Source organism: Portunus trituberculatus, chromosome 17 (assembly GCF_017591435.1).
Source record: "Portunus trituberculatus isolate SZX2019 chromosome 17, ASM1759143v1, whole genome shotgun sequence".
In the NCBI taxonomy this organism is placed as follows: domain Eukaryota; kingdom Metazoa; phylum Arthropoda; class Malacostraca; order Decapoda; family Portunidae; genus Portunus; species Portunus trituberculatus.
The window spans coordinates 11,628,023-11,644,959 of record NC_059271.1 but is presented as its reverse complement, the minus strand read 5'-3'; the positions used below and the strand labels follow the sequence as shown (position 1 = coordinate 11,644,959).

Sequence of the window (16,937 nt, the reverse complement as noted above, 5' to 3'; positions counted from 1 at the left end):
TAACTGATATGTGCAAATGGATTATAGAGTCCCTTGCTATACTGCAAACTACTTTTTTTTTTTTTTTTTTTTATCGTAGCCTCTATGATGCAAAGAAAGAATATTGGAATAATTTTCAGTTTTACTAGTGGTTACAGGAAGGTGTTACTGGCAAGGGAATGAGAGAACTTAGGATGCAGCACACTAAAGGCTGCAAAATCAAGGCTTCTCACACATCTTTCAAAGTGCATAAATAACACTGAAAAGGTTTCTACAACAGGAAGGAGGATTGCAAGATTATTGTAAAATTATTACATTATCCTTATCTAAAAAGGTTTTATGTGGCAAAACTGTATTGTCATATTCCTGCGATTTTTAGTGCTAGTTGATTTGTGAATAAATGGAGAATGTATTATTATAAGTGAAAACTTCTTTTATGAGACAATGTGATTGATCAGAAATGTTTAGATACATAATTAACAGATATGAATCTCTTTATTTTCCTCTATTTTCATTCATCATAATTAGCAGAGACTGCTCATAAGAACAAAATTTATAAATTCTTTGATTTCTGCTAGTAGATATGGTGGTAGATTATCTATTTGAAAATATTTCTTTAACCAAATATATATCAATGATAGTCTAATATCCACATGAAGGTCAGTTAAAATTCATTGAACTAATTACTATACAGATATACTTAGGAAGACATTGATACTGCTTGATGTGTGAGCATGAGCAGGAATTTGACTATACATGTATTCTCATAATGTAACTTTAAAAATCTGATAGTTTAAGTATGTTTCATTATCTGCATTGCTTATACTTTTCATTCGCCCAATGCCTTATTTTGAATTTATACAGAAATTATGATACCTGACTTCATCTGTTTGATATTTTTGAATGAAATCAAAACTAATCAAAACTTATCATTAATTTTGAAGAAAATACTATATACTCTGCTAATACACCATATCAATACTTCATCAAACAATAAAACAAAAATTACAAAATACTAAAAAATGATAAATCACTAAAAAAGCAATTCAAATATAAGGCAAAATATATTTACTTGTAGCTATGCAGGATATTGAATAGCAACTAAGATATTTCAAAAGCCTAAAAAAAAGCATCACTCATTCCTTGTTGTGGACAGTGGTGGTGTGCAGTCTTTACAGTACAGTTGTTACTACAGGTAAACAGTAAAAGTAATAATAATCCATGCTTTGTCCTAAAGATCATGTAATTATTTACTAAAGTAATTTTAGTTGTTACTTTTATTTATCTTATTTATCTGACTTATGCAAAACTGCATATAATAATAATCTACATTATCAATACAAAATATTAGTGGTCAATTTTATATCCTAAATAACAATATGCAATTTGCAATTTTAACAAGCAGGCTTCTTAATTAAACTGTTAATATAATGCAATCAATAACTGATTGTCTTACATAGACTATGATCCCTTCTTTTAAGTCTTTCTTTCAATCAGTAATGTTTGGAAAGGTAGCACCCATGCTAACATGGGCTAGTCTTGATCATCTGACCGCACAGGTAATATTGTAAAATATGTCAATGCCTTTCCTTCTTTTATTCTTTAGAGCTATATCTAATGTTTCCCTAAGCCTATCCATTAGTCCTCTACACAGTAGTCTCAGGCTGTAATAAGGTATCAAACATGATTTCCTGTTCTAGTATATATACATGCCACTTACAAGTAAAAAATACAATTCCAAATCTTTCATTTTTATGCAACTTTAAAGTCACACAGCAAAATCTATCAGTTTATATGACAGGCTGTTGTACCCCAAGATATAGCTTTTGTAAATTAGAAACAAAATATGAAGAAGATGGTCTCAGTCCCCTTACTCTGCCCTCTTCCTGTCAATTTTCTACCAATGACATTTAGCAAATATGGTGGAAGCACTCTGCTAACTCACTTAAGGTCATGTTAGCCCACAGAAAGCAAAGTGGTGGAAGCTTTTTAAAGGATGATTTGTAAGTTTTTATTATTACATTGCATGCAAATAGACATTATCAAATACAGTGATACCTTGAGATACGAGCTTCCTGAGATACAATTTTTTTGAGATATGAGCTACGATTTGAGATACGAGCAAAATTTTGATACGAGTCATGCTTGGGAATGTTGCTGCAGGTTGATGGCTCAGCACATCAGTCCAGTCTCAGCTGAGCTAGTATCTACGTGTTTCCCATAGATCTCATGCACTGTGATTGTTTTTTCATCATCTTTCACACTATTTCCTGACTTTTTTTTTTTTTTTTTTTTTTTTTTGTCTAAAGAAAGTGCAGTTTTAACTTACATTTAATGTTTACATGTGAATGGTGCCTCCATCCTTTCCTTTCCTTCCTCCCTCCTTCCTCCTCCTCCTCCTCCACCATTTACCACCATTAGCCAAAAACATCTGTCTCCTAGGAAAGATCACTAAATAAACTTGCTATTATTTCATATACCTTCAGGCCTTGATAAAGCATGCATGATTACTTAACTGAAAAGACAAAACAAATTTCTCCTATCTCCACCAACGTTTATCACAGAGGGAGAAGCAATGCAAACAAACTTCTATGGCTGTGGCCTTGCGGCCTCCCTCGCTCGCTCACTCTCACTCTCTCTCTCTTACTTAAAACTTCATTTATTCAATGAATAATGTTTAAAGAATCCTTTACAAGCTCCTCCATGATCATTAGTGCAGCCAGTGTTCTTTGGGTGGCTATATTTGTACGCTCCAGCTGATCGACAATCCCAACTGAGGGTTGGGAATGCAGTAGGGTAATGTCCCATGGAATGCACCCTCCGAGATATATAAACTTTATAAGAGTAGTTTATCTATTTATATAATTTTTTGTTATGTTTTATTATGTTTCTATGCAATAATTATTATTTATAAATACCTTTTCTTTACCTGAAAACACGTAAAGAAAAATAGGGGTGCTCATTTGGGGGAGCCTGGAACGGATTAATTGCATTTCAATGGGAAATTTTTTTTTGAGATACAAGCTCCATCATGGAACGAATTAAACTCTCAAGGTACCACTGTACTATAAAAGAATAAAATATAATAATTATTGAAAATAAAAACAGGAATTCAGCAGAAAATTTAAAGCTTCACTACACTACCAAAAAGTAACACTGAAGGAAAACCATACCTTAAAGTAAGTGATTTCATGGCTACAGTTTTGTTTAGGAGTTAGTAAAAAGCTGAAACCTAACTAAAAATAACCTGTGTAATATCAACATTCTTTGTGGCATGCAAGTAATTCATACTCCATTCCTGTACACAAAACCTTTTGTTTTTTATCTTTATATTAGTGGTGAAAGTGATGGACTCTTTCTATCACTATTCCCAGAAGTTTTATGCACATGAATTCAATCATAATAAATGGGAAAGCTTTCAAATTAAGTGAAACATAAAAGTCACAAGGATAAAATTATTTCTTTACACTTATGAATTTAGTGTTAAACATAGTACTATCCCATAATTATTTTTTTCTAAGTGCATATAAGAAAAAACTGTTATAGTCCGTCTATGCTTAGATGGCTCCTGGGTCTCAGGCTGAGAGATTTTAGAGTGTTGCTGCTACTTTTCCTGGCCTCCCCACCCACCCACCCCTGCTTTTCTCTGCTATACCATGAATTATAGGTTGCAGGTACAATATGTATGCATGTAAGCATCTATGTATGATCATATATGTATGTATACAAGCATGTAGTATGTATCTTTAGAGTGTGGTAGGGTGGGGAGGGAAGATCAGTGAGTGGCCTTAGCCTGATGTCAGGTTGGGATGCCAGAATTGCAAGAACACAAATATTTCCATCATGGCATGACATATAGGCAGCAACCATTCTGTGTGTATTTACCTAGTTGTATTTACCTAGTTGTAGTTTTACAGGGTCTGGGCTTTATGCTTGTGTGGCCCCATCTCCATATCTACACTTATCCAATCTTACTTTAAAAGTATGCACACTCGTTGCAGACACTACTTCTTCATTCAAACTGTTCCATGTCTCAATACATCTTTGGTAGATCCATAGCCTTTAGTCTCTCTTCATATGTCATCCCTTCAAATTCTGGAACTATTCTTGTAGCCATTTTTTTGTAGTCTCTCCAACTTCCTTATGTGTTTCTTTTTATCAGGGGTCCACACCTCCATATTCCAATCTGGGTCTTGTTATAGTACTTATCAATTTCTTCATCATTTCTTTGTCCATGTAGTGAAATGCTACTCCAATATTCCTTAGCAAATTATATGTCTCTCTGAAAATTCTATCAATATGGCTTACCGGTTGATTGTTTTCTTCCATCGTCACTCCCAAGTCCTTTTCCTTTTTTACTTTTTCTAGTTCTACTCCATCTCCCATCTTATAGATTCTCACTGGTCGTCTTTCACTCTTTCCCATTTCCATGACATAGCTTTTGTCCACATTGAATTCCATCTCCCATTTTTTACTCCATTTCCAGATCTTAAGTCTTCCTGCAGTATTTCACTCCCTCTGGCATGTCGTTTATATATATATATGAGAAAAAGTGTTGGTGCCAATACTGACCCCTGTGGCACTCCGCTTTCTACTGATCTCCACTTGGACTTCATAATCTTTAACTACCGTCCTTATTTCTCTCCCCTTCAAATAATTTTCCATCCATCTCAATGTGCTTCCTTTTAAGCCACCCTTCTCCACTAACTTCCAAAGTAATCTTTCATGTGGCACTTTATCAAACGCCTTTTTAAATCCAAATAAATACAGTCAATCCATCCCTCTCGCTCTCTTGTACTCTATCAACTATTCTAGAGTAGAAACTCAGTAAATTTGTTACACACGACGGACCTTTTCTAAAACCAAATTGGCTATTTGATAAATATTTGTTGTCTTCAAGAAACTTGATCCATTGTTTCTTTATTACTCTTTCCCACATCATGTGTGTGTGTGTGTGTGTGTGTGTGTGTGTGTGTGTGTGTGTGTGTGTGTGTGTGTGTGTGTGTATTTACTTAGTTGTAGTTTTAAAGGGCCTGGGCTTAATGCTTGTGTGGCCCCGTTTCCATATCTACACTTATCCAACTTTTCTTTAAAACTATGCACACTCGTTGCTGACACTTCTTCACTCAAACTGTCACATGTCTCAACCCATCTCTGTGGGAAACTATACTTTTTAACATCTCTCAGACATCTTCCCTTCCTCAATTTCTTACTATGCGATCTTGTGCCTCAAATGTCATATTCCTCTCTCAGGATCAGTTTCTCATTATCCACTTGATCCATTCCATTCATCAATTTATAAACTTGTATCAGATCCCCTCTCTCCCTTCTCTGTTCCAGGGTTGGTAGATCCATAGCCTTTAGTCTCTCTTCATATGTCATCCCTTTAAGTTTTGGAATCATTCCTGTAGCTATTTTTTGTAGTCTCTCCAACTTCCTTATTTGTTTCTTTTTATGGGGGGTCCACACAACTGCATATTTCAATCTGGGTCTTATTATAGTACTTATCAATTTCTTCATCATTTCTTTGTCCATGTAATGAAATGCTATTCCAATATTCCTTAGCAAATTATATGTCTCTCTGAAAATTCTATCTATGTGGCTTACTGGTTGATTGTTTTCTTCCATGGTCACTCCCAAGTACTTTTCCTTTTTTACTTTCTTCAGTTCTACTCCATCTCCCATCTTACAGATTCCCACTGGTCGTTTTTCACTCTTTCCCATTTCCATGACATGACTTTTGTCCACATTGAATTCCATCTACTTCTTACTCAATTTCTAGATTTTATTTAGGTCTTTCTACAGTATTTCACAATCCTCTTTTTGGTGTGTGTGTGTGTGTGTGTGTGTGTGTGTGTGTGTGTGTGTGTGTGTGTGTGTGTGTGTGTGTGTGTGTGTGTGTGTGTGTGTATTTACCTAGTTGTATTTACCTAGTTGTAGTTTTACAGGGCCTGGGGCTTTATGCTCGGGTGGTCCCGTCTCCATATCTACACTTATCCAATTTTTCTTTAAAACTATGTACACTCTTTGCTGACACCACTTCCTCACTCAAACTGTTCCAAGTCTCAACACATCTTTGCGGGAAACTAAATTTTTTAGCATCTCTCAGACATCGTCCCTTCCTTAGTTTCTTACTATGCGATCTTGTGCTTCTAAAGTCATATTCTTCTCTCAGCATCAGTTTCTCATTATCCACTTCATCCATTCCATTAATCAATTTATAAACTTGTATAAGATCCCCTCTCTCTCTTCTCTGCTCCAAGGTTGGTAGATCCATAGCCTTTAGTCTCTCCTCATATGTCATCCCTTTAAATTCTGGAACCATTCCTGTAGCCATTTTTTGTAGTCTCTCTAATTTTCTTTTTCTTATGTGTTTCTTTTTATGGGGAGTCCAAACAACTCCCGCATATTCCAATCTAGGTCTTATTTTAGTACTTATCAATTTCTTCATCATTTCCTTGTCCATATAGTGAAATGCTACTCCAATATTCCTTAGCAAATTATACGTCTCTCTGAAAAATTCTATCAATATGGCTTACCGGTTGATTATTTTCTTCCATTGTCACTCCCAAGTCCTTTTCCTTTTTTACTTTTTCTAGTTCTACTCCATCTCCCATCTTATAGATTCCCACTGGTCATCTTTCACTTTTTCCCATTTCCATGACATGGCTTTTGTCCACATTGTGTGAGTGTGTGAGTGTGTGTGTGTGTGTGTGTGTGTGTGTGTGTGTGTGTGTGTGTGTGTGTGTGTGTGTGTGTGTGTGTGTGTGTGTGTGTGTGTGTGTGTGTGTGTGTGTGTGTGTGTGTGTGTGTAATTCACCTCAGTTGCCTGCTAGTCACCCAGCCAGTCTTCCCCATTACGGAGCGAGCTCAAAGCTCATAGACCGATCTTCGGGTAGGACTGAGACCACAACACACTCCACACACCAGGAAAGCAAGGCCACAACCCCTCGAGTTACATCCCGTACCTATTTACTGCTAGGTGAACAGGGGCTACACATTAAGAGGCTAGCCCATTTGCCTCGCCGTGCCGGGATTCAAACCCGGCCCTCTCGATTGTGAGTCGAGCGTGCTAACCACTACACTACGTGGTGTGTAGTGTAGTGTAGTGTGTGTGTGTGTGTGTGTGTGTGTGTGTGTGTGTGTGTGTGTGTGTGTGTGTGTGTGTGTGTGTGTGTGTGTGTGTGTGTGTGTGTTTACCTAGTTGTAGTGTTACAGAGCCTGGGCTTTATGCTCGTGTGGCCCCGTCTTCATATCTACACTTTCCAAGTGTGCACACTCGTTGTAGACACTACTTCACTTAAACTAATCCTCGTCTCAATACATCTTTGCGGGAAACTATATTCTTTAACATCTCTCAGACATCTTTCTTTTCTCAGCTTTTTACTATGCAATCTTGTGCTTCAAATGTCATATTCTTCTCTCAGGATCAGTTTTTCATTATCCACTTGGTCCATTCCGTTGATCAATTTATAAACTTGTATCAGATCTCCTCTCTCTCTTCTTTGTTTCAGGGTTGGCAGATCCATAGCCTTTAGTCTCTCCTCATGTCATCCCTTTTACAGGAAAAGAGCTATGGTCATGTTGTTATGTCTCCATACCTATAGTCATCCAGTTTAGCCTTAAAGTCATGAATAATTTTTGCTGAAACTAGTTTCATCCAACTTGTTCCATATTTATATGCTTCTATTTGGAAAGCTATATTTCTTAATGTCTCTTCTACATGCAGTCTTTTTCAATTTCATGCCATGTCCCCTTGTATTTCTTGAGTTCCATACTAATAGCATACTAATAGGTCTTCTTTGTCAACTGTGTCCATCCCCTTCCATGCCCTGTATATAGCAATTAGGTCTCCTCTTTCTCTCCTCTGTTGCAATGTTGGAAGTTTTAATATCTTTAATCTGTCCTCATACATTAGGTCTCTCAAACTTGGAACCATTTTGGTTGCAGCTCTTTGAATCCTTTCTATCTTCCTTATATCTTTCATATTATGTGGTGGCCATGTAAGTGCACCATATTCTAGTTCAGGTTGAATCATGTATTCTATTAATTTCTTCTAAGTGCCCAATTAATTTTTCTTAGTAACTCATATGTTTCCCTAACTATGTTGTTGACATGTTTTTCCAGTAATAAATTGTCACTTATTGTAATACCCAGGTTTTTCTCCTCTTTTGTTTTTCTAAATTTTTATCCCTCTCATAGTGTAAGATCTCTTCTGTCTTCTATTGCTTTTCCCTAGCTCCATCACTTTGCACTTTTGTGCATTAAATTCCATTTCCCATTTCTTGCTCCACTCATGTATCTTATTCAAGTCTTTCTGTAGCATTTCACAAAACATGTCATTTTCCACTCGTTTCAGTAACTTTGCGTCATCTGCAAATAAGTTTATATATATAACTGTCCACTTCATCAACCATATCATTGATATACACTATGAACTTCTAACTCTGCATCTTTTTTATTTTTCACCTTTTATCACTGTTCTCATTTATCTGTCCTTTAAGAAGTCTGTTATCCAATCCAATACTTTTCTGTGTAAATCACCTATATTTTTTAATTTCCATAGCAATATTTGATGTGGTACTTTATCACAAGCTTTTTTTTAGATCCAGGTAGACACAGTCTGCCCATCTGTCCCTCTCCTGAATTACACTTAATGCTTTACTGTAGAAGCTCAATGAGTTTGTGACGTGAGATCTTCCACTTCTGAAACCAAATTGTCTTCCAGTTATTGTATGTGATTCTTCTTGCTGTTGCATCTATCTGTCTGACTATTTTTTTCAGCTATTTCTGCAACCATGCTTGTTAGGGACACTGGTCTGTAGTTCAATGGTCCTTCTTTGTTACCTCCCTTAAAAATCAGTACAGTGTTTGCCCTTTTCCAGTCTAGAGGAACTTTTCCTTTTTTAAAAGAAGATACTATGATGTAATGTAATATCTCTGCCAACTGGTCATGACATTCCCTCAATATCCAATTTGACACTCCATCTGGTCCTTGAGCCTTATTCACATCCCAGGTTTTCATAATATTCCATATTTCCCCGACTTCTACACGGATCTTTCTTGTTTCCTTGTCCCTGTGACCTGTTTGTGTCCCTTCAAAATTGTTTTCTTTGGTGAATACCGATTGAAAGCACCTATTCATTTTTTTCTGACTGTGATCTTGCATCCTCATATATGACATTATCAACTTTTAATCTATCTATTGTGTGTTTTTATTCATTTTCCCATTAACATACTTATAAATGAGCTTTGGCTCATTTTTGCAATTGTCATTTAAGTCTTTCTCATAGTTCTTTTGTTCGCCTTTTGTGTTTGGACATATTCATTTCTTACTACCTTAAATTCCTCCCAATTATTAAGTCCTCTTCCTCTCCATTTATTCCATGCTGCTTCCTTTTTCACTTTTACTAATTTACATCTTATGCTATACTAGTCTTCCTTTCTCTCTCCCTCACAGATTTTGGTTTGGAAACATATCTTTCAATCCCTTCATTATAAATATTCATAAAGATATCCCACTTCCGTTGTACTTGCTGTACATAGTTGATTCCACTCAGTTTCTGTGAAGTATTCCCTTAATTTTGCAAAGTCTGCCTTCCCATAATTATATCTTCCATTTTTGTGAAATCGTTCCTATTTACTGCTGAGCCACTGTTTAGGTTGAATTAAAAAAATAGATGGTTGCTTTTTCCCTAGAGGGCACTGATAATTTATTTCTTCAATGACTTAAATCTCTTTTGTAAACAATAGCTTGAGCCTCAATGCCTCCTCATTTCCTCCAACTCTTGTAGTTTACCTAATCCACTGTTTTATAGTGTTAATCATTATTAAGTTTAGTAGTGTACGAGTATATCACCATGACTCTTCTCCTTGTGTGTTCCAGTTTTACTGTATGTATTTATCTATCTGTATAGTAAGTCCTCGTTATACAGTACATATGCATTTCTAAAAACCTTACCGCAAATCGAAATTACCATATACTGAACCCATTATAACATGTAATAATAGGGAATGTGTTCCAGCACATTGAAAGTCACCCCTACAGACATGAAAATAGTCATATAAAAAAATGTAAAGTACTGTGCAAAAGAAATACAGAAAATGTTTTTATTTACCATTCACTCGCCACGTATTCTATCAGATGATGTCCCTCCCGAGGCTAAGGGACAGTAGGGATTTCAGCCCTTACTCATAATATCCACAAAAACACGCCGAAAGAATTTCACTTGTGTCCAGTGGGAAACGCAAGAAGAGACTGATTGTTGTGGTGGCCGTGCAGCACGGTGGCACTATGGTACAGTAAAACCTCGCTTGACGAACAATTCGGGAGACAACCAAAAAATGTCAATATATCGACCCAGGGAACAAACAATATTTCAGGGGACGAACGTGGTTAAACGGCTCACCGGCAGGCAAGCTGTTTGTGTGATACCCAACCTGGCTATCACACAACAACAAAATAAAACATAAGCACAAAAGAAAATAGAAACAGGAACATATGAAAAATATTACATAACATAATCTCCGTGCCACCACGATTTTCTCCTGTTTTTCCTGGGCATGGTGATGTTACCGGCACGCTCTACTGTAGCTTCCTCGGCGTTATCCTCTCTGCTATAACAGGGCCCCACATAGCGGCACTGACTTGTGACGCTACACACCTGTTGTGTAGCTCTGGCACGCTGCGCACATCCAAAGTCCTTTCTCATGACTGTCTTTTCGGATCTTGTCTGTCTTCCTCCCCATCCTCCTCTCCTCCATTCCATCATGCCATCAATGTCCAGTCTCTCAAGTAAATAACCTTTTCTTTTTTATTCATTTTATTATCATTTTGATAGCATTTAGATAAGTAAAACAATTTAGGCTTTTTATAATCATTTCGTTCATGTCATGCATACATTAAAGGTCTATTTTGAATGGGTTTTATGGACAAAAGTATGATTTTTTTTTTTTGGTCTGGAACGGATTAATGGTATTTCAATACATTCTTATGGGAAAAATTGATTTAGGGGACAAACAAATCGGGTGACGAACAGGATTTAGAAATGAATTATGGTCGTGAGCTGAGGTTTTACTGTGCGGTGTAAACAAAACACGAGCGGATACCGTATGTGAATTTTTCTTACCGTAAATAGAATCAAGGATAGTAATTACGTAACACCGAAACTGAATTTACCAGGTAACGAAGTACCGTATAAGGAGGACTTACTGTATTTACCTAGTTGTATTGTAAAAGGTTTGAGTGGGGCTCATAGTCTCCTGTCTCCATGTCTCCATTTATCCAATTTATGCACCTTATGTGCTGTAACAACTTTATTATTCAATGCATTCCACTTCTCCACCATTCTGTGTGGAAAACTGTATTTTCCAATATCCTTCACACACTGCCTCATCCTGATCTTCTTTAGTCCTTCCATCTTCTGTCACCAGCACCAGGTTTTCCTTGTCTATCTTTTCAATGCCATTGACTATCTTGTACATTGTTATTTAGTATCCACGTTCTCTTCTTTCTTGTAAGGTTGGTAGTCCCATTTCGTTCAGCCGTTCTTCATTTGTTAGGTCCATTAGTTCTGGTACCATCTTTGTAACAATATTCTGTATCTGTTCTAAGAAGCTGTATCTGTTCTAATCTTCTTATATCTTTTTTAGAGCTCGGAGACCACACCAATGCTGCATGTTCCAACTTTGGACGTATCATGCTTGTGATGATTTTTTGCATCATATTTTTGTCCATGAATTGAAATGCCACTCTTATATCAGTCAACATCTTATATGATATTCCAAATATCTTGCTTATGTGTTTTTCAGAGTTCAGATTTTTCTGTATAGTCATTCTCAGATCTTTTTCCTCTTTAGTCTTCATTATTTGTTCCTCTCCCATCAATAGTTCCATACTGGTTTTCTTTTGCTCTTTCCTAGTTCCATTACATCACACTTCTTGGCACTGAACTCCAATTTCCACTTCTTACTCTACTCATAAATCTTGTTTATATCTTCCTGTAACAGCAAACAGTCCTCCTAGGTTTTGATTACTCTTAGTAGCTTTGCATCATCAGCAAATAAATTAATGTAACTGTTTATCCCAATGTGAATGTTGTTTACATAAATCTGAAACATAATAGGGCTAACATTCACCCTTTTGGCACTCCACTTGTTACTTTACCCAAAGATGATAATGTATCTCTGATCACAGTTCTCATCTCCCTGTCCTTCAAATAATCCCTTGTCCATTCTAACAAAGTTCCTTGCAGTCCTCCTATGTTCTCTAATTTCCAAAGTAGTCTTCCATGAGGGACTTTATCAAAAGCCTTTTCTATGTACACCCATCCATCTCTGTTTTCAAGTCCTGCAATAACTCTCAAGTAGAAGCTTAATAGTTCGACACACATGACCATCCCGTCCTGAATCCAAACTGTCTGTTTATGACTTGTTCTTTCAGACGTTTAACCCGTTTTTCTTCGATGATTATTTCACACAACTTCCCATAACACTTGTAAGTGATACCAGTCTGTAATTTAATGGCTCAGTTGTTGTTCCCCCTTTAAATATCAGTATTACATTGGCTCTTTTCCATTCTAGTGGAACTTTCCCTTCATTTAGTGAACTTGTAATTATTTCCCAAATCGGATCCAGTAGTTGCTCTTTACATTCTTTTAGCACCCAGCCTGATACACCATCTGGCCCCATTGCTTTTCTGACATCAAAATTATTCAATAATCTTCTAATATCCTCTATGTGTACTGTGATTTCCTGTAATCCTTGGCAATGCAATGGCCTATTTGGTTCTGTAAAATCTTCTACAGTGAACACTGTTTTGAAGCTCTCATTCATTATTTCACACATTTCCTTCTCTATTTGGTATGCCTTCCCTCCTTTAATTATTTTTCTATTGTTTTTTGTTCTTCATTTTACCATTTATGAATTTGTAGAAAAGCTTGGGTTAGTCTTTGCTTTTACTCACCACATCTTTCTCAAAGTTTCTTTCTTCTCCTCTCCTCACTATAATATATTCATTTATTGCATCCCTATATTGGTGTCTGTTACTGTCATTTCTCTGTTTTATGAGTTTCTTCCAAGCTTTATCTTTTGCTTTTTTTTTTGCTTCTGTGCATCTAGCATTGTACCAAGCATGTATTTTTTTAATCTCTATAAAAAGGTACGTATTTCTGTACTCCTTCATTATATTTCTGTATGAATATTTCATATTTTCCTTGTATTATCCTTTCGTACATAATGTTCCTCCATTCAAAATCAGCAAAAAAATATTCTTAATTTTTCAAAATCTGCTCTTCCATAATTTAATCACTTTTTTTGTAGTCATCTCTGTAACTTATCCCATCCTCCTCCTGTATTTCCAGCTCTAATGTTACATGGTCACTTGTTCCCATTGGACTAAGGTACTGTATGCTGGGAGGGGGCTCTGGCTTCTTTGTGAATACTAGGTCAAGCAACAATGTTTCTTCTTTCCCCCTGTATCTTGTTGACTCTTCCACCCACTGATCCATTGTATTTACCATAGTCAACTGCAAAGCTTCTTCACTCCACTGTCCAGCATTATCCATTACTTCCATCTCTCCCCATTTTATTTTTTTTACAGTTAAAGTTTGTAACTAAAAGTATTCTTCCATCTCTTCTCAACACTAAGCACTTAATCACCCCTCTTTGCATATATTTATGTTCTTCAGTTCCCTTTAGGTTCATATCTCTTTTTATCCATATATCTTTATGTTCAGTATCATTGGCCAGCTTCCCTTTCCTTGTCATAATTTCCTCCATGGCCACCTGTGATCTCATTCTCACTTTCATTGGTCTGGTCTCCTACTTCCTTCACAAAATCTTCCCAACCCAATCACTTCCTGCCATCCTGCCATATAGTAATGATTTTTTTTTTCTCTCTCTCTTCTATTGCCACCTCTTAGATTTTCCACTTGTCACACTGAAACATTTCAGTTTAATAATATTTGCCTACCAAAGGTCCTTCATTCCCTCTCATAGGAACAAAAAATGTGTCACATTTCTGATTTCTTCTAGTAAAATGTACTTCTATTGGCTTGTTGTTCAAAACATATTGCAGCTTATTAATGATATCATTGATTTTATGTAAACAATTGTCTTCTGTTCGGTAAAACACTTATTAAAAGGGTAACTTACTGTTTTCCTCAAAATCTGACAAACATGCATTCCTTCAAGAAACTACCCAGACCCAAGTCCCAGGAGCCATCTTAGTGTACACAGTCTATAGATACTCATATTCAATGTTTTTTTTTTTTTTTTTCCCAAAGATCAAAACCCTGAAATGGACAGGAATAGAAAATGTCAACACAAAAGATAAAAAAAAATGTAAAGCTGCCACCCCATGACCTTACCTGTCTTTTACTAAGTGGGGAGATCAACATTATGGTGTGGTGAAGTTAAAAATTGTAAAAAAAATACACACCATCACAAGTGATGATGTGCTAGAAATTTACTACTTTTGTTTGGATTCCTCAGTGATATCCTAAATGCACTGAACAAACATTACAGAAACAACAAGATTAGCATGTCCTGTGTTATTTGATGCAATATTTCTCATAAATTAGCCTACCTTTAAATATACCACTCCAGTTGTACCTCTGATAAACAAAAGAATTGATTGACTGACCATTGATAAGCAAAAGAATTTTGACATACTGAAGTTTTGTAATAAATCAACTTATACTGCAAAAAGAAGTTATTAACTTATGATGAATCCCAAGTACCACACCACAGCACACACATATGCTCTTTTCCCATTTATATAGTGCATGTAACACATACTCAGTATGTTACCATTTCAATCAATCAAGGGTAATAACTAGGATCATCTTCAAGGGTGATGTCATTACCTCCCAACAACCACTTTCAAGATGTAGCCTGTGATTATTTTGTTTCAGAGCACAATGTTAATAGCTGCTTTCTTTGCAAAGTGCAAATGCAAAAACTGAACATGAGGAAAAAATAATGACATTGAAAAACAAAGATGCTGTTATAAGTGAGTGGGTGATGGATCACCCTAACATCACCAACAATGGAGGACAAGATGATCAGGATAATTCAACATCCAAAGAAATGAACAAATATATGAAAATACATTACAATGACACCAACATTATCTAGCACATCATGAGACATCCAAACATGTTTAATTAAAATACACTAAGTACTAAAGTACTACTAGAACATTATGCATTCTGAAGATGTAAAAATATTTCATCAGTTACTTTGAATCATTCATTCATATTCTTTAACACATCAAATACTAACAAAAAACACTGAAATAAATTAGATAAAAATGGTTCTCAAAATATAAGACTCACTACTAAAAAAGCAGCACACAAAACAGTACCTGTTGACCACTTCTTTGTGCATCTCATTGTACTTCTCTGGGTCCTCGGCTGTGCCCACCAGAGGATTCAGGTCCCTCAGGCGCACACCAGCAATGTTCACACCTGACCACACTGGCACTGCAAACACAATAGCAAAAATGCAAGGTATTGTTGTCAATAAGTACTGTCAATAGGAATTGTCATTCCTACCATTTCAGGCATATTCACTAAGAAGCTTCATAACTTCTCAATTTCATGCAATTCCTTTGAATGTAGAGAAAATTTTGCAGCCAAGTCTATATCCTTACCTGAGGAGTCTCCATGTTCACCAATAATCCATCCGTGGCAAGAAGATGGAGCAACATTAAGCTTCTGTGAAAGGTGGAAACGAAATCTGGAAGAGTCCAGGTTGGTGCCAGATCCAATCACACGGTGCTTAGGCAGACCAGAAAGCTTCCACGTCACATATGTCATGATATCCACTGCAACAGAATTCTCATGAAAATCAACAAAAAATCTTTCAATTCAATGAGTTTATATATAGTAAAACAATAAGCCGAGAAACAAATCAAATCAAATATTTAAGTAAATATCTTCAGTAACATGCTATACTTGCTTACTTTTCCACATTTGTATATAAAAAATAAGCAATATAATTACACTCAGCCCTCAATTTAACAGATTAAAAGAGGGGGGGGAAGGGTGGTTCTGTTGCTTGAAAAACTATGTTACTTGAAAATAATTACATACATTAGATACCAGCATACGAAAAATTTTGTAACATAACCAAGTACTGATCAGAAGTACTATACTGTAAAATAATATGTTAAACAACCAAAATCATGTTTAGATTAATACATTTACATTTTTCTTGTTTGGGAGGCATCTTGGTACAAAACAAACACTAACAGCAATGGGCAATATATATATATGTACATATATTCCTCAAGACCAGCACCGACTGAGGTGTGGGTGGTGGGGCCAGTGTTAACAAGGTGCACTAACAAGGAGACTGCACCATGTTAACACATCTCATCTTTTTCTTTTTCTTTTTTCCATGCAAGAGGGAGAATTGCCAAGGGAAAACAAAATATTAGAAAAAAAAAGGCCCACTGGAACTGCAGTCTCCCCAGAAGATTAGAAAGAATTAGCTGAAAGACTGGGACAAATGTCTTGACACCTCTCTCTTACAAGAAGTCAAGTTGTGGGAAGATTAAACTAAAGAAGCAGGTAGGGAGTTCCAGAGTTTACCAGTGAAAGGTATGAATGATTGAGAATACTGGTTAACTCTTGCTTTAGGGGGTTGGACAGAATAAGGATGAGAGGAAGAAGAAAGCCTTGTGCACCGAGGCCACAGGAGGAGGGGAGGCATGCAGTTAGAAAGATCAATAAAGCAGTTAGCATGAAAATAGCGATAAAAGATAAAAAGGGATGCAACATTTCGGGGTGAGAAAGAGGCTGAAGAAGTCAGTCAGAGGAGGGAAGTTGATGAAACGAAAAGCTTTTGATTTTGCCCTATCTAAAAAAGCTGCATGAGTAGAACCCTTTCCCCCAAACATGCAAAGAGTACTCCATACAAGGACAGATAAGATCCTTGTAAAAAGTTAACAG

The 16,937-nt window shown here is 36.3% G+C and overlaps 1 protein-coding gene across 3 annotated transcripts in view; it reads right to left on the bottom strand.

Annotated features, from left to right (window-relative positions):
* Positions 1-16,937, bottom strand: part of LOC123504847 (L-lactate dehydrogenase-like) — a 49,596-nt gene that overhangs the window by 12,502 nt on the left and 20,157 nt on the right. For all 3 annotated transcript variants that reach the window (XM_045255744.1, XM_045255742.1, XM_045255743.1), the window contains exons 4-5: positions 15,635-15,808; positions 15,347-15,464 (exon numbers count right to left, since the gene is read on the bottom strand). In XM_045255744.1, coding sequence (XP_045111679.1) covers positions 15,347-15,464; positions 15,635-15,808 — 292 coding nt within the window. The remainder of the gene's footprint in view (positions 1-15,346; positions 15,465-15,634; positions 15,809-16,937) is intronic.